This window comes from Pholcus phalangioides, unplaced genomic scaffold, assembly GCF_987345545.1.
Source record: "Pholcus phalangioides strain wild (caught in Gottingen) unplaced genomic scaffold, Ppha-v1.0 ptg000013l_1, whole genome shotgun sequence".
NCBI classification, from domain to species: domain Eukaryota; kingdom Metazoa; phylum Arthropoda; class Arachnida; order Araneae; family Pholcidae; genus Pholcus; species Pholcus phalangioides.
Window position 1 is genome coordinate 30,003,777 of NW_028301606.1, and position 27,743 is coordinate 30,031,519.

A 27,743-nucleotide genomic window follows, 5' to 3' on the forward strand; every position below is an offset into this window, starting at 1 on the left:
TAATAACCCAGCTGATGACATTTAATTCCATCGTAATGATTTTGCGAATGATAATAAGACCAGCGCTCATATTTTCTGTCTCCAAAATGTTGTGACATTTTTGAATAATGGAAAAAAACCCGCACTGATATTGATTTCATTGTCTGTAATTTTTCAGTTCTACGATAAATAAAATGATTATTTCCTTGATTAATGTCTTGTGATTATTCCCCGATCGGGAAAAATTGTTCCTTCTCCCGAATCATTGTGCTATATGCCTCGCCTACTTTGGTCTTCCCAAAATAAGCCTTATGATGAAAAACACAACAGTGAAGACACCGCTTATGACGGCAGCGGTGAGGAAAGTATAGCGCCCAGTGAGGTGGTCGAATCCGATTCCGCTCAAAATGTTGCCAATAGCAAGACCTAAAGAAAAGAGGAAACATTAAAATTACACGTTAGATGCACCTACGTACTTATACAAAGGGATTTTAAAAGAGAGCTTTTCTAGTGTGCCCAACTATTTCACCACGTGTAGGTGGGAGCACAACGAATCAATTTTGTTTTTCAACATTTACGCAGTAAATATCTAAAAAATATGCTCACCAAGTCCTTCGAACAATCCACCCATGACACCAATCATTGTGGCTTCCGTTCCAGCTGGAGCCTTCGTCTTAGCATACGACGTCATGGTAGCGTAAAACGTTGCATACGTTAGTCCGTGGAAAATCTCTATGGGTAAACTCAGCCAAGGGTCCTTCAGAAAAAAATACAAGCAGTACCTCAAACAGAACGCGCCGAAACTGCCTACGATGCAATAGAAATGTCCGAACGTCCTTATGATGTATCCAGATAAGAAAAAGAAAGGAACCTCGGCGATAACACACTGGACGGCTACGTTTAGTCCGAGCAGCAGTGAGGTCGCTCCTAACTCCTGAAAATACCAGAACTGGTAACTCCACAACAGGGCTGTCAGGCCACCTATGACTGTGGCGGCGATTCCAAAACACACTATCTCACAGGACGCAAAAATACGGCCGACGTCTTTACATATGCTCGATGAGAACTTGGTCTTTTTCGGCGCGATGTGATACACAGCGAAAAGGTCGAGGAAAATCAAACCGAGCATGAGATAGAAACCCAGGACGTACGTCGTGTGCGAATAAGCGCTAGATACCAGATCGTTCAGGTAACCTGCGGCAAACGAAGACAATCCCCAGCTGATAGTTGCCCATAACCTCTGTCTTCCGTAAAGCTCGGTGTCTTCATCCAAGATTTCCATACAAGCTGCGTCGCTGAGGCAAAACACAGTTGCTGAACCAGTGCCAGACACTACGGTGAGGAACATGAACAACCAGAATTGATAACTTCCATACATCACGCTCAGGTTTTCTTCTTTTCCTGACGAGCAAGATTTTAGGTTCGGGGTGCAATTCACGGCGTAGGCGACTCCACTGCGATTACATATTTCAGGAAAAGTAGAGTTTTTGAAAAATTCGATGTCCAATCTTCGTGGTGTTTCCACGAGCGGTTCAACTGATGAATCACTCACTATGTGGAATGTCACTAACTGATCATCCACAAGTCTTCGATAGGAGTTCACGAATGATTTTGAATTCATCGCTTCTGACCGGCTCGTATACGATGTATTCTCGAGGTTACTGACGAGTTCCAGGTCACATTTTGTACCGTTACTGATCATCGTCCTGACACACTTGGAATCGTAATTAGAAGGCGTACGTAAAATCACAGATTCCGTTAAGCACTTGAGAGTAACTTTCTCATCAGTATGAACGTCTATCGATGGAACTAGTGTTACCAAGAAGAACGAAACGGTGGTCACTACCACCAGCAAGTACATAATGAGTCTCAGGTTTCGGAAATGATCCGTAAGAGCACCAAATAACGGCTTCGAAAAGAGCACCACGAAAGGTAGAATCGTGTAGATAAGGCCCACTCCAGTGGCATTTATTCCGAGTTCTTTTCCTATCAGAGTCATGTAAGGGATGACGGATCCCACGGCTGCGAAAAAAACAAGAGATTAAATTAATTGAACTCAACAAAATCAAATAATAATTATAAAATGTTTAATTTAAAAAATAAAATAAATGTACAGGGTGTCCTGTAAGATCTGATTCGGCCTTTATCTCATCCACCGTTCATCATCACCGTTCACCCAGGGAAAGAAGCTTTGTCTATTAGTTTATGATGTTCTTCCAGAACATTTTCTACGATTTTTTAATTCAAATGTCCCAGCGAATATTGCATTTAGAAACATAAAATTATTTTTGCTGACCCCAAGAATAACAATTCAGTAACTTTCTCGTTAGAAGTTAGAGGACATGGGGACCGTATAGAAATTTAGATGTTCTTATTTTATGACACACTGTATTTTTACTTTTGAAACTTATACAGGGTGATTCTTGAACACATTTTTAGCGTTCTTTAAATCAGAACCATACCTGCACGACGAACGGTTGATGAGATAAATAAAGGCAGAGTTAGAACTTACGGGACACCCTGTATGTGTATACAATAGCATCATTCATTTTAATTTATTATTTGGGAAATTAATTTTTTAACCTCTTAATTAATACAGTCAAACTCGGTTGTAACAGCAACTCGACTTCAACGTCAATAATTGGTGATCCTGCTTCCTGGTTGATTCTCATATAGAATAATTTTAATAAGACTTGCTTAATACTCAATGATGAAAACTCAACCTCGGATATAACGACACTTTTTTAACGCTTCTGCTTTTTTGATGTCATTTTCGTGATTCCGGAAACAAAGTTCATCCACATTCACGAATGTGTCTCAGTTTCTCTACTACTACGAAACGACAAAAAAGCTATTCATTAAATGCTTGAAGCCCCGACTTGCTTATTGGTAAACGGGCACTCCCGTATTTTTTCGTAGTTTTGCCCGAGGATTTTTCTACAAAAATTTCCTCTTTCAACGAAGCTCACTTTAATTCATAATGTTTGCTGAAATCGGGGGTGGAGATAATTTATAAATAATAATTTTCATGCATAATGATTATGAATGTTTGTCATTTTAATTTTTTTTTTCTCTAAAAGCATTTCAACCCACTGCAGAGTTGATGTAGCACTTTACTTTTCGCCAAAAGTTTATACGCAATAATTGGCAATTTGAAAGACCAATTTTGGGGGCGCGAGAATTAGTAAAATCCCGTATACGCTATGCCAAATCATTGTATTATTCTTGCCAAAAATGTGGTCATCTTACTCAAAATGAAACAAATTAGTTTTTCGTATTTGATTACACTTGATTTTTGAAGTGGAACTTCTATAGCGACGTAACAGTGAAAAAGACGTAAGAGTGAATTTCTGTGAGGGAAAAGGGGAAATTCATCATGAAACTAAAACACTTTCTTTTCCCCCCTCTAACTGATTATGTGATGAAGGTCCCAGAAGCAGATGGGTTGTGGTGGGGGAATGTCATCAGAGGCGCGGCGATGTAAGAAAATAAAGTTTGGCGGGAGGGAGGGTTTTTGTGTCGGACAAAAGTTTATTACCTTTCCCTACTCCCCATGACACCACAGCCCCCCCCCCCTTCCCGGACACACGAGAGTTATTTGGCACGCGAACGAAAGTTTTGTGGCATCACATTGCCATCTCCTAATTGGCTGCGCTGTCGTAACGCAATTTCTATTATTTTGAAAAAAATTTTATTCAATTAAATTGATGTCGGGTTACTTTATCTTGCGTGCAAGCTGTTTTTGATGCATTTTTAAACTTTAGTAATAAGCATGACATAACGTATAAGTAGTAAACATGACATAAGTTATATTACATTTATAATATAATTACAAATATAATAATTTATAATAATTACAAATTTTCGAGAGTTCGCGAATCTAGTCATGTGAAACCTAGATGTTTCACTTCTATCGCATGAGATTCTCACGCAGATTTTTTTTTTTTACAGCTTGGAAGATCTTCAAAATGTCAACCTCAGTCATAACGACAAATTTTGTGGCATCTGCGATGTCGTCATAACCGAGTTTGAATCCCCCCCCCCTTTTTGAGTCATCATAAGAAAGATGAATTATAGGAAAGCTGATGTCTAATACGGAAAGAATCATAACCTCCGTAGAATAGAAAATAATGCATTTTCATGGGCAGGAGTCGTTTGTTGATGTTGATTTTGCGTAGACATGGCGTTTCTTCTGTCAACGCAGTAGAGCTTGAAGATTGCCCCGTCATCCTGAAAAATAGGCGTTGTTAGTTCTACTACCATCTATTGCAGAGAAAAAACATACATAAATGCTTTATTAATTCACTGTAGATGACGCATGAAATTTATGTTAGTGAAGAACGTGAGTTTCTGATGTTTATTTCATGTTAAACCAGGACTAGGCCTGCGAAGATTTACATGCCCGTCGGGCATGGCCCCCACATCATGGATCAGGGCCCCTGGACTGTGATCTTTTGCGGGCCCCATGCCAGACTTTCACGGAACCGTTTATAATGAATTTATAGCGTGAAAAAAAATATGATGGGAATCGTCCTATGCCCCAGGGCTGGAGCCCCACCCTCTGGAAGGCTATGCAATCGAGCATGTAACTTAAAATAATAGATACCTGAATGAGAGAGAGAGAATATATATATATAATTTACATGCCCAAAAAAATATAATCTCCTCACTAGATTTTTTAGCAATTGGAAACAAGTGGATTTATTTGCATAAAAATATTAAAAATGATGGAATTTTTTTTAAATCGAAATTTTTTAAGAAATACGATAACTCAAAAAGTAAAATTCGGCCGCCAATTAAAAATCTAAAGTTATTCACACCTATCATTACGATTTCCTGTGCTGTTAGCGTCGTGGTACGACGATAGCGTGTTTACAACGTTAGGATGGCCAGATCATGCGACTAAAAAACTTGTGCAATTCCTTATAAAAAACGGGACATAACTCCAGTTCACTGGTAAGATACGGGACATCTTGAGAAAAAAATTTCTGAGGGCATTATAGTGTCAAATTACAGGTCAATGAATAAAGATATATAAAAAAATATCTTTAAAGATAAACGTCAAAAATATATATATGGAATTTTAGTACTGTTTTTTCCAATATTTTCTAGAATATTTCAAGGATTCTTTAGAAGATGGAGATAAAATAAATAAAAAAATCACATTCACTTTTTATTCCTCTTCTGTTTCTTACAACACACAATCACAGTTGAAACAAACTTGGTAATTGATCTTTTCTACATAATCATCAGGGCCGTAACTAGACTGGGGCAACCATGGGGACCTCACAAAAATATACACTTATTTTTCACAATTTTTTTTCTCTTTAAGGGGCTCCCAAGAAACTGTCTGTCCCGGGGCCCCGAGAAAGTACGCTACGACCCTGATAATCATCATTATTTTTTGCACATTTAACTAGATTTTTCGCAGTTAATTTCACTACCGATATCGTATTTCAATCCTTAAATTTAAATGCTCAATTTTTTTCCGAGCTGATTTTTTTTCATAGTGAATGACACGCATTTAAGGCCGGAGAAAAGTCATTTTAAAAAAATCTATCTGGAATTGTATTGTTTATACAGAGCCTTATTGAAGACTTGCAAGCCCTCAAACATTGCTTATAAAATAAATGTCAAATTAATGTTACTTTCCAAATATATAACTAGCCTCTTTTTGATTGAAAAAAAACTGGGTTGCAAACTTCAAGATAAAAAAAAACGCAAATGAAACACTTTAACAAATTGGTGAAAACACAACCACACATGCTCTGCAAAAAACAAAGAGTTGTCGTTAAGTGGGACATTCACCAGCAAATTAAAAATATAAAATGAAAAGAATATGACCTCATCTTATGTGTACACGATTCTGAATTTTCATCTTCAAACTAGCGGCAGTAACGAACGTTTATACAACCCTTTGCGCTTATGAAAAACTATGCATTTAAGGGTTAAGATATTAAGTACGATTTTGCATTACGATATATTTTATAAATTTTTCTTTACGGGGGCCGGATGAAATTATTTAATGAGTTGGAATTAATGCGCCTATGTAATAGATAAAAAAAGGAAATAACTAAGATCACAGAACTTGTGAAATAAGAACCTTATTAAAGAAAAATGAAACTTACCTGATTTCGCGTCACTGCGTGTAATTTGTTTATTTACTTATTCAGGCTGTTCCAACCACAACAACAAATCGAAGAGACATTTTTCCCCCCGTACGTTCATTGCCACTGCCCTTGGCACAATTCGTGAGGTATCTTTTTTTTTTACCCTTCGACGTGAGCGAGAGCACCGCACATGCATACTCCAGTGACGTAACAACGATTGAGTAACGCTTTCCTCAAATGGAGTCGTTGGGCAACACTGGTGACAATTTGTATTTTTATCAGGAACTGTGCAAAATGAGCAAATAGATTTATTAAGTGAATCTCTATTCTTTTTTTTTTTTTGTCTCCAAAATGCATGTAGTGTTCGTGCGAAATTTATCAGCTGGTGACACATCAGCCAGTGGTGACAAAGTTTATCGCACTTTCGCATTTTTTTTAGGATAACACTCAGTCCGGATTGTCTCCAGTATCATGTGATAAACAGAATCTACGTCATTTGAGTGCACAGATTTTACTTTTTGCGAACTATGCATCATGCTGAATGTATTTTTATTCGGCATTACAGAACCTTTAAAATATATATATATATATATATATATATATATATACAGAGTGATTACATAATTAAATTTCCCGTACTCTCTAAGTAATTTTCACAAATCACTGCTTATCTAAATACACCCAAATTTTTAGGTCATCTTAATGAGACCACAGGAGAGAGATTTACGAAATAAAAACGTAGTTCAACTTTCGACCACCAGGTGAAAAACTGGCCCTTTTTTATTGCATTTTACATTTTCCCCCATGGTCCCTATAACGTATACACCAAGTTTCAATGGAATACGACGACCAGAACGGGTGTAACATAGGTCTGCGAAGTTTCAGTGTACTCACACTGCTCAGACCAACGTAATACGCGTGAGTATACGGACACGCACTACTCTTGACACCTATGCATCGCCGGTTCCGTTTAGGGGCCGTTCAAGTATTGCGTAAGCAAATTTTCAGCCATTTTTGACCCCCCCCCCCCCACCGTCTGCAAAATTTCGTCATCAGCTCTGCCCCTCTGAATCCTAACGCATATTGGTGGGATCAGAGACGTACACGGGGGAGGGGGCTCGTGGCCTCCCTCCCCGACGATCAAAAATTTATTTTTTAATGCAAAAAAAATTTTTTTTAATTGAAATTTCGGAAGAAAATACCTCTACATGTTATTATAATCAACTTCTGTTAATTCCAATGTCATTTGAAGGCTATGAACTCAAAATTTATCTTTAATAAATTCATTGCGACCCCAATCCTCTAAGCCATATAATGATAAATCGCATAAAGGCCCTGGGCCCGCGGAACAAATATGGCCCTAGGGGTTATCTCGATGCGGCCTGCTCTCCTCAAACCTAATTTTGTAAAAATGAACTAAGCGGCACATTTACTGATCGCTTAAGTGTTCCGTGGTACAATTCCAGAGCATTTAAGCGGCCCGTGGCACATTTTCAGATCACTTAAATGACCCGGGACACAGTTCCAAAACACTTAAGCGATCCGTGAAGCATTTAGAGATCCCTTGAGTGACGTAGTTTCAGAGCACTCTTAAGTGGCTCCCAGTGCTGTTCTACATCACTCAAATCACCCGCGGTGCATTCTCAGATTATTTAAGTGATCCGCGGCATATAGTTACGGATTACTTGAGTGATGCGTGGCACAGTTCCAGAGCACTTAAGCGGTCCGGACACATTTCCGAATCACTTGGATCCGCGAAACATTTAGAGATCACTAAAGTGGTTCTGTAGGGCACTTATCAATAAGGGGGTATGTTACTTCAAGTGCCCACAAACTATGGAAAGGTTTTTCTTGTTTTTGGCCCACCGAGTAAGATGCAATTAAAAATATTTCATATTTCCATAAAGGGTGGTTGATGACGTAAGCATTATCCAAACCCCTCCCCCACCCTTGTCATCAAAAGTCAGCAAATCGGAAACCTCCTCCACCCCCCCACCCCATCGATGCTGACGTAATACTTGAATGACCCCTCATGAAGACGTATTCCATTGAAACTTGGTATATCCGCTATATGATCCATGAGAAAAATAAAAATTCAATAAAAATGCACCACTTTTCACCTGGTGGTTGAAAATTTAACTTCTTTTTTTTTATTCCATAAATCTCTCTCCCATGGTCATATCCTAAAAATTTGACTGTATTCGGATAAGCGGTTTTTGAGTGAGGAAAAACTACTCATAGTACGGGAAATTTAATTATAATCAACCTGTGTGTGTGTGTGTGTATTTATTTATATTTTTTTAAGTATCCACTTCGAGGGATAAACATGAATAAATAAACTACGAATTCAATCAAATTCTAATTTATAATGCTGCGCTAATTTGATATGAATCTCACATGTTTTACGTATGTATGTCGTATTCGAAAGTAAAGGCTCGTTAACGGGATACATAAAATTCTCATTGAACAGATTGTGCACCTATGCTCACCAACAAAGGAAAAAAATTTAAAAACTTGTGTATATTACAATAAATCATTTCATTTTTTAAATCTAGTTAATTGCGATGTTAATATCACCTTTAAAAGTGGATTTTCTATGACATATTACAGCTATTTTTCCAAAAATATGTATATTCCAAAATTACTTAAATTTTTTCATAATATTCATTTTTTATACATTTTTTCTAATATTTTATTTGTTTTTATCACCGTTATTTTATAACAACTTAAAAAATTCTCATTTACATATTAATTTTCTTCTTATAACTGAAACATATTTTTTATGGTAGTGAATATGATCAATGTGTGGAAACATATCTTATACACGCTATATTTGTATTTGTGTGTGAACTGCTATTGTAACTGCACAAGATTTTTCATGAAAATATCCGAAATTAATGAAAATTCTATGGTTGATTCTGAAATTGAAGTAAAATGTAAAAATTATCAGCAGAAAAAAAAAAAGAATTATCGGGAAACATTCAACCCCCAAACAAAATGATAAAATTGGGAAAAAATACAAAAAATAAAATTTTATAATGCCTCAAATCACAAAAACATCAATTAGCAGAATTTATCTAATTTTATAATATACCGAAAGAAGTTTATTGCATTTCAAGAAATCTGACAGATGATTTTTTAATTCAAGTTCGTGATTTTTACTTTGATAAATTTTTAGACTTGGCAATTCCATCTCGTTGAAAAATTAAAAGAATTTTTATCATCGATGCCTTAGCGAATTTTTCTTCAAATTTTACGCCTTTTTTTTTCTGGTGCAGTCGTAAAAAGAGAAGCGAATTATAAAAAGTTCATTTTTTTTTATTAGAAGATAATTAAAAATTCTAATTTTAATATTTATCCCCAATTTTCATTTTGCGGAAGTGACACTATCGCAGCAGATTTTCCACCTTTCCACTAATCATTTTTTAATCTGATTATAGAATCACTGAGAATATTTTCATTTCTTTCGTATACTTTTCGTGGAAACACCCTGTATGAAGAAACTACTTTTTTCCCCCTTTTCTCTTTCTGTCATGCAATATGTATGCCATATACGCACATTTTCATTGTCAAACATCTGTTGTTCGAATGTATCTCGTCCACAGCCAATATGAGAAACTTGTTTTCATCAGAAACTTCATTCCACCGATCAATGTTGTAAGTATTTTTCTATTCTTAATGCCATCCATATTATATGTTGTTATATTAAAAGTTTCCATAACAAATTATTTTCAATAAAAACCAAACTGATCATTACGAATGAAATTTAAGTTGATTGAATTCGTGTAAATTTTGAATTATAAATTTTTCCAACTACGGAATTCTGAATGTACATCAAGTCAGTGAAATACTGTACTTCATAAATTTTAACCGGAAATAAAATTTATTCAATGATATCGCTCTCTCTCTTTTATTGCAAAATTTCAATTACTCCCTGTAATTAAACCGTGGCTTATACAGCTTTTAGAATTATCTCTTTCGGCTTACGGCACAGCTTGCACAAAGCTATTCTTTCAGTCTGTCTGCAATCAGACTTTACGTAGATACGTTTTCTCGGATGTATGAAAAGATATTTTAATAAATTTGTATGTACATTTTTACTGAAAAATGGTATTCAATCTTAATACAAGGTGGCTGAAAAGTCTTGAACACATCTTAAAAATCTATAAAAATCAACTGATCAACATAAAGAGATGCAATTTGCACTAAAATACAGAAGTTATGATGTTATCATTTGCTAGAGGTTTTTTTTTTAAATAAACTAAAAAGTATAGTTTAAATTTCACTCACAGCTGTATCATATTAAACTCGACGCAACACGCAAAAAGTGACGAATATATATAGTTGGGTGCGATAGAACCAAACAAATGTCTAAATAAGAGGGCAGTAGGACAAAAACAATTTGGAAACTGTGATTCAGATCTAGCCAGAGCTACAAAGTGTACTCATATTGAAATGTGGTTGGTTTATGCAACGCAAATCGAAAGAAGCATTAATTATGCACTGTTTGTGTTGCCTTTATGTGTTATGTCGAGTGCAGAATAATACAATGCCATCCGTGAATGAAATTTTGAGGCATATCTTTCGGGGGATATGATCGAAATGTTCAAACTTTTCCGAGATGGATAGGATCAGTGCCGTAACTAGGCAGGTGCAACACGTGCACCAGCACAGGACCCACTTGGAAAGGGGGCCTAAATGGACCATTCTTGGCCCAAGACTGGACCAGAAGGGGGCCTAAATGCAAATTCTTATACAGGGTACAGAAATGGCTAGTTACGGCACTGGATAGAATGGACCATGAATTATTGTTAATACGCCGTCAATCGACTTCTTTGACAGGGGGAAACCAGTATCGATTGGCAATGGACAATTCTAGGTTGTAGTGTCGCAAGGAATTTTTCTCGAATAGGATTGTTATTAAAAATGGAATAGCTTACCTCCGGAGATAGTCAACTCTAACACAATTGACACGTTTAAAAAGAAATACGATAAACATGTTGGGGGTAAATCGAGAAGCTATCCATTCTTAGAGATAAGACAACCACAAATATTTTTTATGGGCAGAGTATTATATTTTATCATGGAATGATAAAACTTTAGTTTTTTGAACTAAATCTTTAGTTTTTATGATTTCATTTTTAATTCGGTTGCTGCATTTTAGAAATGTATGGCATCCATATTTGTTGTGGGCATCTTTTTCTCAGCCACCTCGATGGGCATTTTTTCCTGTTGTGGCCTTGTATTTGTATTTTTAATTCATCAAAAAAAAAATCTCTAAGCCATAAGTATTTTCAGTGCAAATCTCACCTTTTTTTGCATCAATTGGTTGATTTGTTATTAATGTTTAAAATTTGTCCAGGACTTTTCACCCACCCCGTATTATAAAATTTTGAAAGAAAACAGAGAAGATAAGTTATAGTCTCTCTCTCTCTTATAGTCAGTTTTATTCAAATTGTTTTAGTTCTTGTATGAAAATGTCCTAGCTGCGGCGTATCTACGAATACTTTTCACTTCGGTATTTTTCTAGATGCGGCTTATTTACCATAAATAACGATAATTCTCTTTGATTCAGCTATGAATACTAACATAATTTTTCATTCACAGAATCGAGAGAAATGTTGAAATCAAAAGATGAAGATGCGGCGAAATATCGGAAATTACTGATTATTAAAATTCATTATTTCTTATTTTACGGAGGTAAGGTTACACCTTTCGTTTTTAATGAAAATTCCATTCATTAAAGACAAGGGAAAATTGATTAAATGTGACTTGATTATTTTGAGGGTGTTTAATAGATCAGCTGATTATTCGAATATCGTTGTCTTTAATGATTTTCTTTTGATGATTCTTCCTAAGGAGCCGGTTCCGTGATTCATTATGTTCCACTGATAGCGAAAAAGCTTGGACTGGACGCGACATCAGTCGGTGTGATTTACACTGCACTTCCTCTGACTGTCCTTGTCGCCAAGCCATGTATTGGTGCATTGACTGATATCACGAGGAACTTCAAAGTTACGATGATGATTCTGGTTGTGGCAGCCGCGTCTAGCTTCGTATCCATTATCTTCGTACCAGCTTTGGACAACCTGGAGATGTCACGGAATAATTCGAGAGCCATTGAATCTGTCTTTTCATTGTCACTGTGTGACAACGAAACAGTTTCGTCCGGAGAAAGTCAGAACCTGTACTCGTCGTTTCAGTTCTGGACCCTAGCTCTTATGGTAATCACTTCGGGAACGGCTACTGCAGTGATTTTCTCATTGACTGATGCCTGTTGCTACGAAATAATCGGAAACGACGCTCCTTCCTATGGAAAACAGAGACTCTGGGGAACGGTCAGCTGGGGAATATTCAACATCCTCGCTGGACAACTCAACGACGCAGCATCAGATGGAAACAGGGCGCTGGATTTTCGTCCGGGATTTTGTATAATGATAATTCTCCTCTTCCTGGATATGATAGTGCTGCTGAAACTGAACGTCGTCAAGACGAATTCCGCCAGTACGAAATTCAAAGACCTCAAGAATGTTCTACGATCCTCAGAAACCATCTGGTTCTCAGTAGCTGTCGCTTTCATTGGAGCATTATCGGGGCTTCTCTGGAATTATCAATTCTGGTACCTTCGGGAACTGGGCGCGACTCAGGCCCTGCTTGGTCTAACAGTTGCCGTGCAATGCCTCGTAACCGAAGTTCCCTGTCTGTATCTTTCCGGGAATATAATAGAGAGTTTCGGACATCGTTATTGCCTCGTAGCCGCTTTTGCAGCTTTCGCCGTGAGGTACGGGTACTATTTCTTTCTGACTAACCCTTGGTATGTATTACCGATCGAATTGCTTCACGGACAGTCGTTCGGTTTGTTCCATGCTACCCTGGCCTCGTACTCGAAGAAGAAATCACCCGAAGGAACCGAAGCCACTCTTCTCGGATTCATGTCAGCTATGTTCGAAGGTTTAGGTAAGACAATACATATACTGTTTCAATACCAGTAATACTTATATAAGTGACTAGTATTTCTTTCGATGAAACCGATCTTTAACCCTTTAATTGGTAAGCATAGAAATATACTGGAGAGAAAAATTTTGAGGGATTATGTCAAGCAAACGACGAGGTACCCTGGATGCCATTTTATGACAAAAAAATTCAGTGCCAATATTCAAAAAAATAATACGGGGCGTTGCATTTTAAGCAACACACACATTATTTATATGATTTACATAGATTTTAATAATAAGAAAATGTCATTTATTGCTTGCCAACATTGTTGAAGAATTCAGAGCAATATCTCCGCTCCACACATGGTATTTCACACCAAAATGCAAAGATCAAAAATCATTATTGCTTGGCTTGTCAAGAAATTGGAGACATGGGTACCATTGAAACATTCTACTGGTAATTATAGAAAAGAAAGTGGAGAAAGGAAGAAACATTTCTATATATAACCCAATTGTCGGTAAAACCATAAATTCATCTCTGCCGGTTCCCACTCAGCACCGTCTTAACGCATGGGCTCACCCGGGCACGGCCAGGGGGGCTCAAGAGAAGAGGGCCACAAAAAAAAAAAAAAAGTAGTTGAATTTTCCGGGAATTTACCAAGTAGGGCCTCGGAAAAATCCCTTTTCTCGGGGGCCCATGATGCTCTTAAGACGGCCCTGTTCCCACTTATTCCGTGACGTCAGTGATAAGTCATTTCTAAGTGTTCAGAAAATTTTGATCGTAACCTCTTTGCTCCAGAGCATAGTCTCCCAAACTTTTTGTTTCATCGCCCCCTTCATCAGAAATTTTTTCCTCTCATCGCCCCCCATAGGATCCTATGTTAAATCAGTAGGTTTTACCGCCCCCTTGGACCATTCCATCGCCCACTTTGGGAAACACTGCTCCAGAGGTACACCTCATTTTTTCTCACGGTTTTTTAATGGTTTTAAATGATTCTTTTTTCAAGTTAATATTTTATCTAGCCATATGTGTATCTAACTTAAATGATCCCAGTAAAGATCGACCCAAAAACACTGACCCAATTAATTGATTAATTAATTAATTTTCATTTTTAAACGGTATTTTGACCTTAGAAAAGTTTTTTATTTAATAGTCACTTTTGGCTCAGATACCAAGAGGAAGGATACAATGAATTCCCATTAAATTAAAAAATATATGCAGAGCAACCTCGCTACAACGATACTCGATATAACGATAAACCCCTCTGCTACGATATTTGTTCCAATCTTGTTTAGTATTGCCTGTAATCTAATATTGCACTCCTCTCGATATAACGATATCCTCTACTACGATAAATCCTTCTATAACGATATCTTTGAGATTTTGACCCTGCTTATCTTAAACGATATTTTTTATATATTTCGTTCAAAATCACCTTCAATATATTTTTGAATTCCCTCACCAGTTTTTGTTCTTTCCAGGGTGTTTAATATATATAACATGGTTATTTTTCCCGCTGTTCTACCATGCGAAAGTGTTTATGAAATTGCGCGAATGAGAGCCGCCCCATTTGAAAAAGTCTCTCCGCAGAGAGCAGACAGACCTACAACACGATACTGACAAAACATGAAAATTCAATCATTTCCATCTTTACTTCAGAAAATGGAAGACAGATGGCAGCACGAACACGAAAAAAAAAAAAGCAACTCGACAACATAAACACGTTAGGGCCACACATACACTCAGAACACATATTCTCCGGCATGCGCCGATTCGTTAGAAATTCCGTAGAGGAATGTGTACGAGGTTCATGTACGGTTTAGTAGTACTGAGTGTTTATAAAATTGACAAGAAGCTACTTTCTGTGTAATACACGAAAGTGTGAAACGGTAAACCACTTCACGGTGTGAAACAAGAAATTTATTCGAAGTTTTTTAACAGCTGGCTGATGCGAACATATATTTTGGAAAGAGAGAAAATTCAACTGCCCTTGCGGGGAATCGAACCCACGTCCTTTCACTTTCCGGGTGAATGTCCTAGACCGCTAGAGGGCAAATGGAACGAATACCGCAATCTTTCCTTGGAGCTTGTGTGCACTGAACGGGACCGTACATGGACGGTCTGACCTAAGTCGGGCCAAAGCTCACAATCGCTGACACTGCCACCAGATGGCGACTTATCCGAGGATGTTGTCACTCTCCACTCCCCATACGAAGGTTTTTAACAGCTGGCTGATGCGAAGATATATTTTGGTGAGGGAGAAAATTCAATGCCCTTGCGGAGATAAGTATCATCATTCTCGGATAAGTCGCCATCGAAGGAAAGATTGAGATATTTCATTGTCTTTGAGTCAGCGTGCTCCCGATCCCTTGGGGCTGTGTGCACTACCCAGGGGCTCCGCGGCCACTCGAGGAAAATAAAATAACAGTAAATTTGAAGAAAAATAACAATAAATCAGTAACTTTGATGTATAAATAAAAAATAGACCAATGGGGCTCCACCATAAAAATTACAGACCAGAAAAGACTCCGCGAGTCAAAAAAAAAATTGAGCACCACTGGTCCTAGGGTGCTCACCCGGAAAGTGAAAGGACGTGGGTTCCATTCCCGCAGTTGAATTCTCTCTCTTTCCTAAATATATCTTCACACAGCCAGCTGTTAAAAACCATCGTATGAATGAGAGTGACAACATCCTCGAATAAGAACTTTATCAATCAACTTGGAATTTTTTGTTGCGAATAAACACTTATAAATGCATTTAATGGCGTTACTAATGGCGTCAATTCAGAAGAGATACCAACAACAGTATGAAAGGCAGCGACTGATGATAATGCTCTACCTCTCGATGTAATCATAATTCCTCTTCATCGATATTTTTAATTGGTCCGTTGAGTATCGTTATATCGAGGTATCACTGTATTCATGCCAATTTCTGGTATCTAATCAATGGATTTCGTTAATTTCATTCTATTATAGGTATAGCGATCGGTAGCGTTCTAAGTGGATTGAGTTTCGACAGAATCGGAGGACGCAATACATTCCTGGCTGCTGGTATTTCCAGTGCTTTTTTCTGTGCTGTTTTCGGCATCGCTGGTCTTGCATTTGATAAAGAGAGCATCTGAATGGAATCATCAGTAACTTCGTGCGCGCGCCGCACGGAACTTATTCCTTTTCCTTGATTCACAAATACAGTATCATCATTCTAACTTATCAGTTGCCACAGATTTATAATAAAAAATCTCCTATGTGCGTATAACTAATACCAGCCAGGGATATTGGGAATTCGAAAGTTCTTATGAAACCGATCGATCACCATAAGTGATGCATAATATTTCTTACAGATTCTCAAGCACGTTTCAAATCACTTTTACCTTTTACCAGTCGAATAAAATGATTATGCCAGGGGTCTTCAACCTTTAGACTAGACATTTCCAACCCGTTGCTTGCGAGCACCACGGTGCTCCCTGATGTAGGCAGAATGCTCGATTCTCGTATCCGATTTCGTGCTCGCGAGCACTTAACTCTCCAGTTGAAAACCCTTTAGAAATTGCATTCAAGGATTGAAATCATTCTGATTTCACGAATTCATATGTCAAACTTGTCGTAAGGGGTGCTCTTTTTTTTTTTTGAAGTTGGGAACAGGCAGTGCTCCTGACGAAAAAAACGGTTGAAGATCTCTGCTCTAGCCATTGCGAGCGAACATCCTACGATGCCCGTGTGCCACCACACCAAGTCCGATAACGGTATTTATAATTGCAAGAGAATCCAGATTTGCAAGGACTTGATACAGTAATCTCTCACCTGTACATCCTCTCACTTGAACGTTTCTCTCACTTATGCGTCTTTTTTTGTTTTTGTTTTTGTTCCCTTGCACCGACACGTAAGTGATAGATTACTGTATAATGTACAGTGACGTCTTAACGGATTGACCAGCACTGCCCTAAGTAAAAATGGGGACCCCAAATAATTGGAGATTTTTATTCATTCTGAAATCATTTTTTCCTTTTATTCTGAAGTAATTTCATCCTTTAAATCTGTATCTTTTTTCTTTCAGTAACGCAGAAATTTATTATCATTAGACGAATTTTAAATACAATTATTTCTGTCACTGATTCTGAAATTATTTCTTTCATAAATTATTTTTGTCAAGCATTTCTGTAAATTCTGTAATTGCATATGCGTTTTTGGATGCTGCCTTTATCTTCCATAATGAAATTAATGGTCCCGGAAAGCGTTTCTGGCTCCCCCTCCCAACTTGTTAACGCGGCCCTGTCAGATGGTCGTCGTCGTTGATGGGAGATTTGATTTATTATTATTTTTTATTTAATAATCTTTCAATGCTTTTCAGCTATTTCTTAAAAATGGTCGGCGGGTCAAGGCAAGAAGCTTCGGGGCCGTATTTGGCTCGCGGGCTATTTTTGGTCCCTCTGCGATTTGTGTCGTGGCCCTCCGACCGTTTTTAGAAAAAGGTTGAAAGACGATTTCAATTCTAGAATTAATGAAAAAATAATAATTCCAGAATTGATCGAAATTCAGAATTTTTGAAACAAATAACTAAAAATGACTTTAAAATCAATGAGAGAAATAATTTCGTAATTTATGACAAATTATTTCACAATTAATAAAATAATAATTACATAATTATTGAAAGAAATCATTTCAAGATATATTGAGAATGAAGTACGTAATTTCGGGGAACAACGAATATATATATCTATATAAATATTGCAGAACCATTCAAAAGGATTTCAGATTAAAGTCTTCTATTATTTTCTCCGGTTTGTCTTGGTGCCTTATTGGTCCTTCTAGTGAAATGTCACTGTAATTATACATGAGTAAGCCCTGGTAAATCTGTGTGTGGATCCTTTTTTACAATTATAAATACGCTACTATGAGTTGGTGGCCCGCGGACTTCGTGAGTGATTTCAATTAGGGCCGCGGTGCCTAAAAAGTTAAAGATCCATGAGTTAGACGAATACTGTGTTATTGTGAAAAAAAAAAATCTGACCCTTGAAATGCGAATCATATGGTCACCCTAGGAATAAATGAGAACCAGACTCCTTTAATTAGATGAGTTAATAAGGAATTAATTAGATGAATAATTTCAGCAAATTAAAATTTATCTTCGCTTGTTATTCACAATATAACAGAAAAAGATGAAAGCTTCTTTCCTCAAGGTTTTTCTTCGTCTTCGAACAACGGTTATATAGTAAGGGCTGTTTCCTCCTTTTGAAGTTGCGCTTGCCGTCTTGGCTCAGTGGGCGTGGTCCCGGAGCCCATGAAGTCACTGCTCAAGCACCTTTTTTAGCAGGTTATATCAGCGCACGAAACGTGCTGATTTTTCACATTTTGGTTTCTGATTTTATTGCTGGGAGTGTTGTTTTAGTGTCACAGGTATGCGCATGTAGTATTTTTATGTGATCTATAAGCTAAGAAATTTATTAAATTTGAGAAATAGTTTTAAGTAATAATATGTTTTGATATTTAACATTCAAAATAATAATAATAATAACTTCAAATATTTTATCCTAGAATTTCTTTTTATTCGCTTCCCATGTTTTTATGTTGCAGTTGTATAGGTAATAACAAAGCTCAAGGCTTTCAAAAGCTACACTTAATTCAAATTAAAACAAAAAAGATGATAAAAAAATATTAGAAAGTTCAAAAGGTAATTGAAATTATGTGTCTTGAGTTTGCTTTGAATCAGCCCAATAAAAGTTAACTAACGATCGTGATTCAACTGAAATATAGCCGAGAGAAAAATACACTTAGTGGAAGTTATCTCATAAGCAAATACAAAATTTTTCATTTAAAATTTTGACAACGTCAACCAATGACAAAACGATTACGATAACAAAATAATCGATGATATAAGGTAGACGTCTTCAGAGAGAGACGGAACGATCAAACACTGACCTAAAGACAGTTAAGCATGACAAATGACTTATGCGACACTCAGTTTGAAAGCTGAACAAATTTAATGTCATGCACAACGTTCAAACGGGACACATGTCATTGACAAAAATTCTTCAAATTTCAATTCTTTAAAATTCAATTACTTCAAAATCCATAGCCGCAATTTTTTGAAAACTTGTTTTCCCCAAACTAACGTTTATTATTCTAAAAAAATATAAACGTTATTACATTTTTTTTTTAAATTCAATTCGATCCGATGCAAAATAGATGTATGACAACACGGAACTTCGTTGCAAAGTTCATCTCAATGGCAATGTAGCAGCAACTAACGAGTTCTCGTTTCTGCAAACGTCGACGGCGATTGTGTAAATATGTGCGTGTGTTGTGGGGGACCCATAAAAACCCACACTGATGAGCAGATTTCTGTTTCACCGAGAAATTTTTTCTGTAGAAAGTAAAAGCGAAAAATAATAATACCGGAATCCTGAAAATGAAGACAAAAGTGAGAAATTCAAAAACTCATCATCAATACGCCCAGAGCGACATCATGAGGACGTCTAGAGGGGGGGGGGGGGCAATCAAGTATTACGTCAGAAGATTTTTTAGCCATTTTTGCACCCTTCCCCCCCCCCCTCGACCAACTGCAAAATTAAGTTAGCTCTGCACACTCTCCACTACATATTAGGACCACGGCGTACGCAGAGAAGAGAAAGTATAGAGGGCTCATGTCCCCCCTCCCCCCCCCCCGATGCTGACTTAATACTTCAATGGGTCCCGAAACCTAGTTGTACTGCTATATAATGTATATTAAAGACCAGGGGGTACAGTCAACACCAGCTAAAGCATATGCTTTATCTGGTGTTGACTGTTGATTGGCAATTCTACTGGCTATAAATTTCCTTTTGATAATTTTTTTGACTGTAATATGCAGCTTTACTTGATTTTGACGATTCTTTTTGGCTATAATTGGAAATTTTACTCACTTTGGCACTTTTACTTACCTTTGACAAAGTTTTTAGCCATAATTCGCGATGTCTCGTATGGATGCCGATTTCATGTATATTTATGGAAGAGATATGGTCAGTCTTGGTGTAGATCAAATTGTTACTTTCCACCGGAACAGCTTTCTCAGGCCGGATGAAACACCTTCGCAGGCCGCATTTGGCCTGTGGGCCGAGGGTTGCGCGCCCCTGTTAAAGACAGAAAATCAAAGAAGTAACAAATCTGAAATTGCTGACGAGCACCCACCTATCACATCATGTTGAAAAAACGCGATAGCTGATTCGATCGATGACAGATAGCAGTAAAGAAAATATCGAAGCTTATTTGACATTTCGATTTTGATATGATTTTTCGAATTTAAAGCTTTTTGGTCTATTTAGGTACAGTTTAAATTACAATTTCACTTTAAAAGCACAATCAAATTAAAGTGAACCTTAAATCATCACTTATTCAAAGAATCATTGATAGTAAGTGAAATCTAAACTTATGATAATATGCGTATGTTTGGATATCATTAGACAACAGCATGGACTCTCGATAATAAAAAATAAAAGAAGAGTGTTAGGTGAGAAAGGCGATACTCTATCGATACGATATCAGAAGAAAACAATCATTCTCTCTCACACACGCACAAATATTTACTTTTTTCAAGTGATGCCAGTGACCGATTAGCATGCCATAGAAATAAAGCAAAAAAACATTTTATTAATATTGACAAAATTCAACGATAGATTGAATTTCCCTAATAAAATTGTATTGTGTATCTTTAATATTCAAATTGAGAAACAAATGGGGAAATAAGAGACGCGCTTTGTCTTAGCAGCTTCTAAGCCAACGGGGCCCACGAACATACGTCAAAAAGGGTTCCCAAATTATTGGAGACTCAATATAATTCTGAATTTACGTAAATACTATATAAAAACCGTGAATGGTAGAACGAGTGTCCACGCTGATCGACGCCGGTTGGTTAAATTCAGGTTTTTAATCAATCCGCGTCGATCTCCTATCAAAGAGCTTGTGTGACTATAGTTTAAACCCTGTTATTTGCACAATTATAATCCTTTTTATGTCAGGCCTAATGACCATAAGAAAGTTTATCAAATCTGAATATTTTTGTACATGGATAAAGAAGCGATCTCCCTTAAATTCTGATCAACAAGTAGGCATAGACCTCAATAAAGGCATTTGATGGAGGAAGTTCACAGTGTCAAGACACAAATGAAAATTCCAGGCCATTTTACCGCAAAATTTCTGCGATAGTGGATCTCGGAATAGGTAGTTTTATCGAGCACGTTAGATTATCAACAGCGATCATCTTCAATATATTTTAAGATAAATAAATATTTTATACTTTATTTCCTTCTTATGTGTGTTGGCAAGGGCGTAGCCAGGGGGGGGGGGACTTGGGGGTCTGGTCCCCCCCCCCCCGAAATGTGAGAAAATGACCGAAAAAAGGGAAAAAGATGGCCAAATCCATTGTTCTGTCACTTTGGTCCCCCCCCCCCGAAATGAAAGTGGTCCCCCCCCCGAATGAAATTACTGGCTACGCCCCTGTGTGTTGGGGCGGGAGGATGTCTAGCGCTTGCGGTTACTATAGGTCAGAGTTTTTCAATCTTTTTTATCCCGCGGCACACTTGAACGTCCACTGCACACTTTTAATTTTAGATTTTCTTAAAAAGTAGTTCCAAACCTGAAATGCTCAGCTTTGTAAGCGTGCAAAGTGTCCTTTTAAACGCTCATTACTGCTGCAGGAGTACGTGTGACTGTGATTTCGCTAATTTGTTAACCCTCAACATGCTCCCATCATCCAGGGATTTTGAGCGTGGCAGTGTGCTCCATCATCTTGAGATGATCTGAAATGTTTTCTCCAAAGAAATTTATAAAACATGAAGTCCTTAGAATGACGTACAGATGACGTACGCATATATATACATATTAGGTTTTTTTTCCATTATCTCTCTAATCCAGGGGTTCTCAAACTCTACCCTCCAACCTTTGTCAGGGGCAGAGCAAAGCTGTGAACCTGGCAAAGGTTTTTCTAAAATATTCTTTGTTAAAGAGCTCTGGGGAGCCGGCGAAGCCCGCGGATAAGCATTGAATAGGAGAAAGGAGCGCCGCGGGTAGAAAAAGTTTGAGAACCCGCTGCTCTAATCTATAACAGGTTTCTTTGTACTATGTGGGATGATTGTACGTTGTTGAGTAATGGCAGAATGCTCCCAGTCTGGGGTTACCAACCGTCCCCCTTTAGGAAGACATGTCCTCCTTTTTGATATCTTTTCGAGCTTCCTCCTTACGTTTCAGAAAATTCACCCTTTTGTCCTTTTCACGTTTCCGAAATTATTTGTCTTTTTTTTTTTTCCTGGAGAAAATCTTTTCCCCACTTCATTAGAATTTCACTGATATAGAATTTCCCATTCTATATCAGTGTTTTTGTGGGGTTTTTTCCTCACACGCATTTACCTATAGCCATCGAAATTCGCAGAATTTTTTTCTAGATATAGACATATCGCCTTCCTTGGTTCATCGAAGTACCACAATGCGACTGACGCGTAGAATCTTTTCTGTTTCTGCCTTTTTTTAGCGGTTCTGTTTTAGATGTGGAAAATCATTACAGTGGCCGGTTTTATTGGCCGGGATAGTGGCGCCATCTATTGATAAATATTAAAATAAGTGATGTCATTAAAGATGCACGCAGGCGTCCTCCTTTCTTAGTTTTCGGATATGGTACCCCTACCCCAATCACTATTTTGTTGGTGATTGCGGGTTCGAACCCCGATTCTTCGCATTACACCTTTTTTTTTGATTGTATAAAACAATGAAACTTATACGAAACGGAACGTCAAGAGGCTGAAATAATATTCTATTTTGGACAGGTTTCCATTTTATAAAGGTGCGCAAATACGCGTGAAAGCATTAATCAATGAAGGGACAATTTTTTGATTCAGTCGAAGACAAGTTTGTCCTTCTTAGGTTTAACTGCATGGTGATAAGGCACCTGGGCTAACAAACGCCTCTGCTTACGAAGTTATCTGCTAACGAACACAATTCCGGAGCTTATTATTTTCGTTAATCGAAGTAGTATCACTATACTATTTGCAACGTATGAGTTTGAGTGCCATCTATCTTTCACAAAAGGCAACTAAAAAAAAGGGAATTTTTTTTAAGCAGCTGTTTTTCGAGAAAAGCTCTTATCTGATTATGAACGCGGTGTAGGGGTTAAAATGATTTTGTTTGCATTTCTATTTTTTTACCTTCAAGTTTGCATTCTGATTTTTTTTTTTTTACTATAGTTTGAATCACAAAGAATGTTGTAATATACAGAGTGGGCAAAAAGGCCGTAGAAACTTTGAAAACTCATAAAAACCGGAAAAATAACCGAAATAAAAACGGTTTGCAGGATTAGCATCGCTAGGTCACGGGAATTTTTTAAGGCAGGGGGGAAAGCTCAAAAAGCAGCCGATAGATGGCGCTGGTACGAGCGACATCGTTGTAAATATGCAAATGAGACGGTTATAAGAACTTGCGCTCCTAATCCGCAACCAGTCCACCGTTGTAAACAGTGTATGTGAACAAGGATGCTGAGTGCGATGGACAAAAATTTGTTGGGGAAGTTGTTTTACGTGAACCAGGAATCAGCGACCATTGCTCTGCGTAAATTCCGAGTTCCGAAGAATGTGAGGACTTGAAAAGGGCCTTTGACAGTGACAGGCCTCATAAGGCTTGTTTGGCGGTTTGAGGAAACTGGAACACTGGATTATCGTGTAAGAGCCGGACGACCATGTTTAAGGAAGGCACGTCCGCCGCGTGTTGCAGCCGAAATGGAAGCGTTAGCGTCCGAATTAGCTGCAGTGACCAGCAGTGCTCGTGAAGCAACCAGACGCTTGAGCTTACCACCATCCTTGATACGCAATATTTTTCATATACATTCATCCTTGATATCTACCCATACAGATTGCAGTCGCGTCATGAACTCATACCGTACAGAGGGAAGCATTTGCTAGGTGGGCTTTCTTTGAAATTGAACAGAATCCCACCTGGATCTTTAACATCTTGTGGACGGATGAAGCTCATTTTTTGCTTCATGACGATGTTAATACCCATAACTGTCGCATCTGGGCGACATCTAATCTACGTGAGTACACGCAGAAACCATTGCATTCCCCAAAAGTGATAGTGTGGTATGGGTTCACAGGTTCGCTCATCATAGGACCCTTCTTGTGCTCAGTAAATGCATGGAAAACGGCTACGGTGAATGCGCAACGTTACTTAACGCTTCTGCGGGAGAAGGGCGTGCCATGTTTGCGTGAAAGAGATGCGCTTTTTACCGTCACGTTTATGCAAGATGGTGCAACTAGTCACTGCTACTCCGGTCAAAGCATTCCTGATACAGACGTTCGGGGAAGACAAAATCATTATCAGGCGTTGCAGGTTCCCATGGCCTCCTCGGTTTCCAAATTTGACACCGGCAGACTTAGGCTACCAGTTATGGTTATGAGGGCATTTGAAATCCAGGGTGTATTGATCCGGTCCACCCAATTTGTCGGAACTGAAAGATGCGATCTGCCGAGAGGTGTCGCGTGTACATCCGGACCTGCTGCACTATGCCGCTGCTGGATCTATGACTCGCCTGCAATGGGTTATCCACTGTGGTGGTGGTGGTCATGTAGATGTAGAACACATACTACTATAATAAACGATTTGAAGGAATTCTGTTCGTTATTTGCGTATCTTTTCTTTGACTTGTGTACGTTAGCGCCACCTATCTACTGTTTTTTGAGGGTTTTCCTGTCAAAAAAAATTCCCGTGACCTCCAGCAATGCTAACCCTGCAAACCGTTTTTTATTGCAATTATTTATCCGGTTTTTACGAATTTTTAAAGTTTCTACGGATTTTTTGCCCACCCTGTATATGAAAAATAATATTTATTTTAATATGTGATTTCAGGTCCAAGTTTCCAAAGACATTGCCAAACAGATGATTAAAAGCAAAGCGGTTGAAGAATCTTTATTCAGCTTTGATTAAAAGGCTCTGTAGCACAAGATTGGTCCTGACAGTTCAGACACAGAATACATCTCTATAAAATTGTCATTAGGCCAATTCTTACATATGCTGCCCCAGTCTGGCTATTCACAAGAACTGAACATATGGTACGTCTTGAAAGATACCAGAATGCAAATTGGTTCATCTGTAACCAAAATATAAGAAAAGATACAAGACTCTAACAGTACATGGATTTACTCAGAAGATAGCAAGGAGATTTTTCCAAAAACTCGAAAATTCAGAGTACGAGCACTTAAGAAACATCTCTGCATACCCAGAAGGTCAAATACTGCGACCCAAAAAGACCCAAAAACTTCCTGAAGATGGCCAAGCCACAGCTTTAAGGACTATGAAGCACAGGTAAATATTGTACATTGGTAAGTATCTGTATGTTATTCAAATATGTACTAAATTCATAAGTATTGTAAGTAAAGTAAGTATAATGTAATAAAAGAATTTTGTAATTGCAAATTTTAGTGTTTTTGAGTAAATTTACTATATAATTGCTAAATTTTTGTGTTTTTGATTATAGAACTGTGTAATCGCAATTTTGTATTTTCGAATATTAGATGCTAGTAAATAACGTGCATAATCTTAGTTTTCCTGTAAATTCAAAATGGAATTTGCTGTTTATTTCTTAGTGGTTTGCCCACTTTGGCCCTGGTAAGGCTACCTTTTTTTTATTTAAAGGAAAAATCCTACGAGGTTGTGATCGCTGAAGGAGCTGTCTTTTCGGTTTTGCTAAGCTCAGAAAATTGGATATTATGTAAATATGTAATATAGAATATTTAATCTTATATACATTAGTTTATATCTAGCATCCAGTGTTTCTTTTACAGGAAATACATTCTTAGTGGTAGAGTCACTGTCTCGCTACCATTTGAACTCTCATGTTATAAATGATAACCAGATGCGAGTCTACTTGCTCATCTTCAAGAAATAGCTGTCAAGGGAAAAACAATAATTGTATAACCTAGCTAGGGTACCAGAAATTCTAAGGAATTTCAAAATAACTCCTACCAACCATATGGCATAAATTTCACTACTGTCTCGGATCGACAGAGTCATGACCCAGGGGAATGCACTGCATGGAATTACAAATTGGCACCCCGATACCACCACCACTCAAGATTCTCAGGATTTCAGGCCCTATTTTTTGAATGATTTTTCCGGCTTCCTATACGTGTCAGTTATTATGAAAAAAAATATATCAGCTCGAAAATAAAATTGAGAATTTAAGTATTAATGTTTAATTATCAATCATGAGTTAATTATTATTATTAATAATTATTACAAAAATATGATTAAAACTTAGATATCTGAGCTTGATAAATTCGTGAAATATTTTCTTTTTTCGACAGGAACACTCTTAAAGCTTCTTCCAAACATTCCACCATATGAGACAGTTACAGAAAAACTGGTTTCACACTAACGTGATGTTAAGAACAGAATTATTGGGTTTTTTTTTGTAACATTTGAAAAAATGTGCCATTAGTCCATTCCCAAACTCAAATCTATTTTTATTTTGTACTGAATGTAATCAATATTTAATATGCATTTTTTTAACAGTTCAATTGCCATCCTCTGTCGTTTCTCTCACAATGTATTTTTCCTGTTACCTTTCCTACTATTCAGTAACATTTTTACTCTAACGTTCGAATAATTCAAACCAGTAGTTCCCAAACCTTTCCAATCAAGGAGCCCTTTTTAAGAACAGAATTCTATGGGTGAAGCCTCTCAAACCTTTTTTTTAATCTGTTCACTAAATTTAATGAGTATGTAAATGTAATCAAGTATTACGTCAGAAGATTTTTAGCCATTTTTTGCACCCCCCCCCCCCTCCCGACCAACTGCAAAATTAAGTTAGCTCTGCACACTCTCCACTACATATTAGGACCACAGGCGTACGCAGAGAAGAGAAAGTATAGAGGGCTCATGTTTCCCCTCCCCCGATGCTGACATAATACTTCAATGGGTCCCGAAACCTAGTTGTACTGCTATATAATGTATATTAAAGACCAGGCGGTACAGTCAACACCAGCTAAAGCATATGCTTTATCTGGTGTTGACTGTTGATTGGCAATTCTACTGGATATAAATTTCCTTTTGATAATTTTTTTGACTGTAATATGCAGCTTTACTTGATTTTGACGATTCTTTTTGGCTATAATTGGAAATTTTACTCACTTTGGCACTTTTACTTACCTTTGACAAAGTTTTTAGCCATAATCCGCGATGTCTCGTATGGATGCCGATTTCATGTATATTTATGGAAGAGATATGGTCAGTCTTGGTGTAGATCATATTGTTACTTTCCACCGGAACAGCTTTCTCAGGCCGGATGAAACACCTTCGCAGGCCGCATTTGGCCTGTGGGCCGAGGGTTGCGCGCCCCTGTTAAAGACAGAAAATCAAAGAAGTAACAAATCTGAAATTGCTGACGAGCACCCACCTATCACATCATGTTGAAAAAACGCGATAGCTGATTCGATCGATGACAGATAGCAGTAAAGAAAATATCGAAGCTTATTTGACATTTCGATTTTGATATGATTTTTCGAATTTAAAGCTTTTTGGTCTATTTAGGTACAGTTTAAATTACAATTTCACTTTAAAAGCACAATCAAATTAAAGTGAACCTTAAATCATCACTTATTCAAAGAATCATTGATAGTAAGAGAAATCTAAACTTATGATAATATGCGTATGTTTGGATATCATTAGACAACAGCATGGACTCTCAATAATAAAAAATAAAAGA

At 37.5% G+C, this 27,743-nt stretch overlaps 2 protein-coding genes across 6 annotated transcripts; one reads left to right on the forward strand and one right to left on the reverse strand.

The window, feature by feature from the left end:
- Positions 1–27,560, reverse strand: LOC149078948 (major facilitator superfamily domain-containing protein 6-like). 5 transcript variants are annotated; one of them, XM_089241170.1, is made up of 5 exons: positions 27,188–27,559; positions 19,942–20,130; positions 4,091–4,209; positions 586–2,001; positions 1–405 (listed from the first exon to the last, which is right to left on the reverse strand). In XM_089241170.1, the coding sequence occupies exons 3-5, from the start codon at positions 4,206–4,208 to the stop codon at positions 263–265; spliced, it is 1,677 nt and encodes a 558-aa protein (XP_089097296.1). In that variant the 5' UTR covers position 4,209; positions 19,942–20,130; positions 27,188–27,559; the 3' UTR covers positions 1–262. The 5 variants fall into 5 exon arrangements, with proteins under 5 accessions (XP_089097296.1, XP_089097298.1, XP_089097299.1 ...); XM_089241172.1 differs by lacking the exon at positions 19,942–20,130 and having other exon boundaries at positions 27,188–27,560; XM_089241173.1 differs by lacking the exons at positions 19,942–20,130; positions 27,188–27,559 and adding an exon at positions 20,189–20,283.
- On the forward strand, positions 4,291–16,417 carry LOC149078949 (major facilitator superfamily domain-containing protein 6-A-like). Its single transcript, XM_089240472.1, has 4 exons — positions 4,291–4,321; positions 11,697–11,789; positions 11,949–13,046; positions 16,001–16,417. The coding sequence occupies exons 1-4, from the start codon at positions 4,291–4,293 to the stop codon at positions 16,144–16,146; spliced, it is 1,368 nt and encodes a 455-aa protein (XP_089096598.1). The 3' UTR covers positions 16,147–16,417.
- Positions 27,561–27,743: the final 183 nt, after the last annotated feature.

Coding starts and splice junctions, on each gene's coding strand:
- LOC149078948 (XM_089241172.1), bottom strand. CDS start 4,208: ATGACGGGGCAATCTTCAAGCTCTACTGCGTTGACAGAAGAAACGCCA. Junction 2,002..4,090: donor TTATTTTCTATTCTACGGAG/GTTATGATTCTT, acceptor TTTTTTTCGCAG/CCGTGGGATCCGTCATCCCT. Junction 406..585: donor TGGATTGTTCGAAGGACTTG/GTGAGCATATTT, acceptor TCTTTTCTTTAG/GTCTTGCTATTGGCAACATT.
- LOC149078949 (XM_089240472.1), top strand. CDS start 4,291: ATGACGCATGAAATTTATGTTAGTGAAGAAC. Junction 4,322..11,696: donor AATTTATGTTAGTGAAGAAC/GTGAGTTTCTGA, acceptor TTTCATTCACAG/AATCGAGAGAAATGTTGAAA. Junction 11,790..11,948: donor TTATTTCTTATTTTACGGAG/GTAAGGTTACAC, acceptor ATTCTTCCTAAG/GAGCCGGTTCCGTGATTCAT.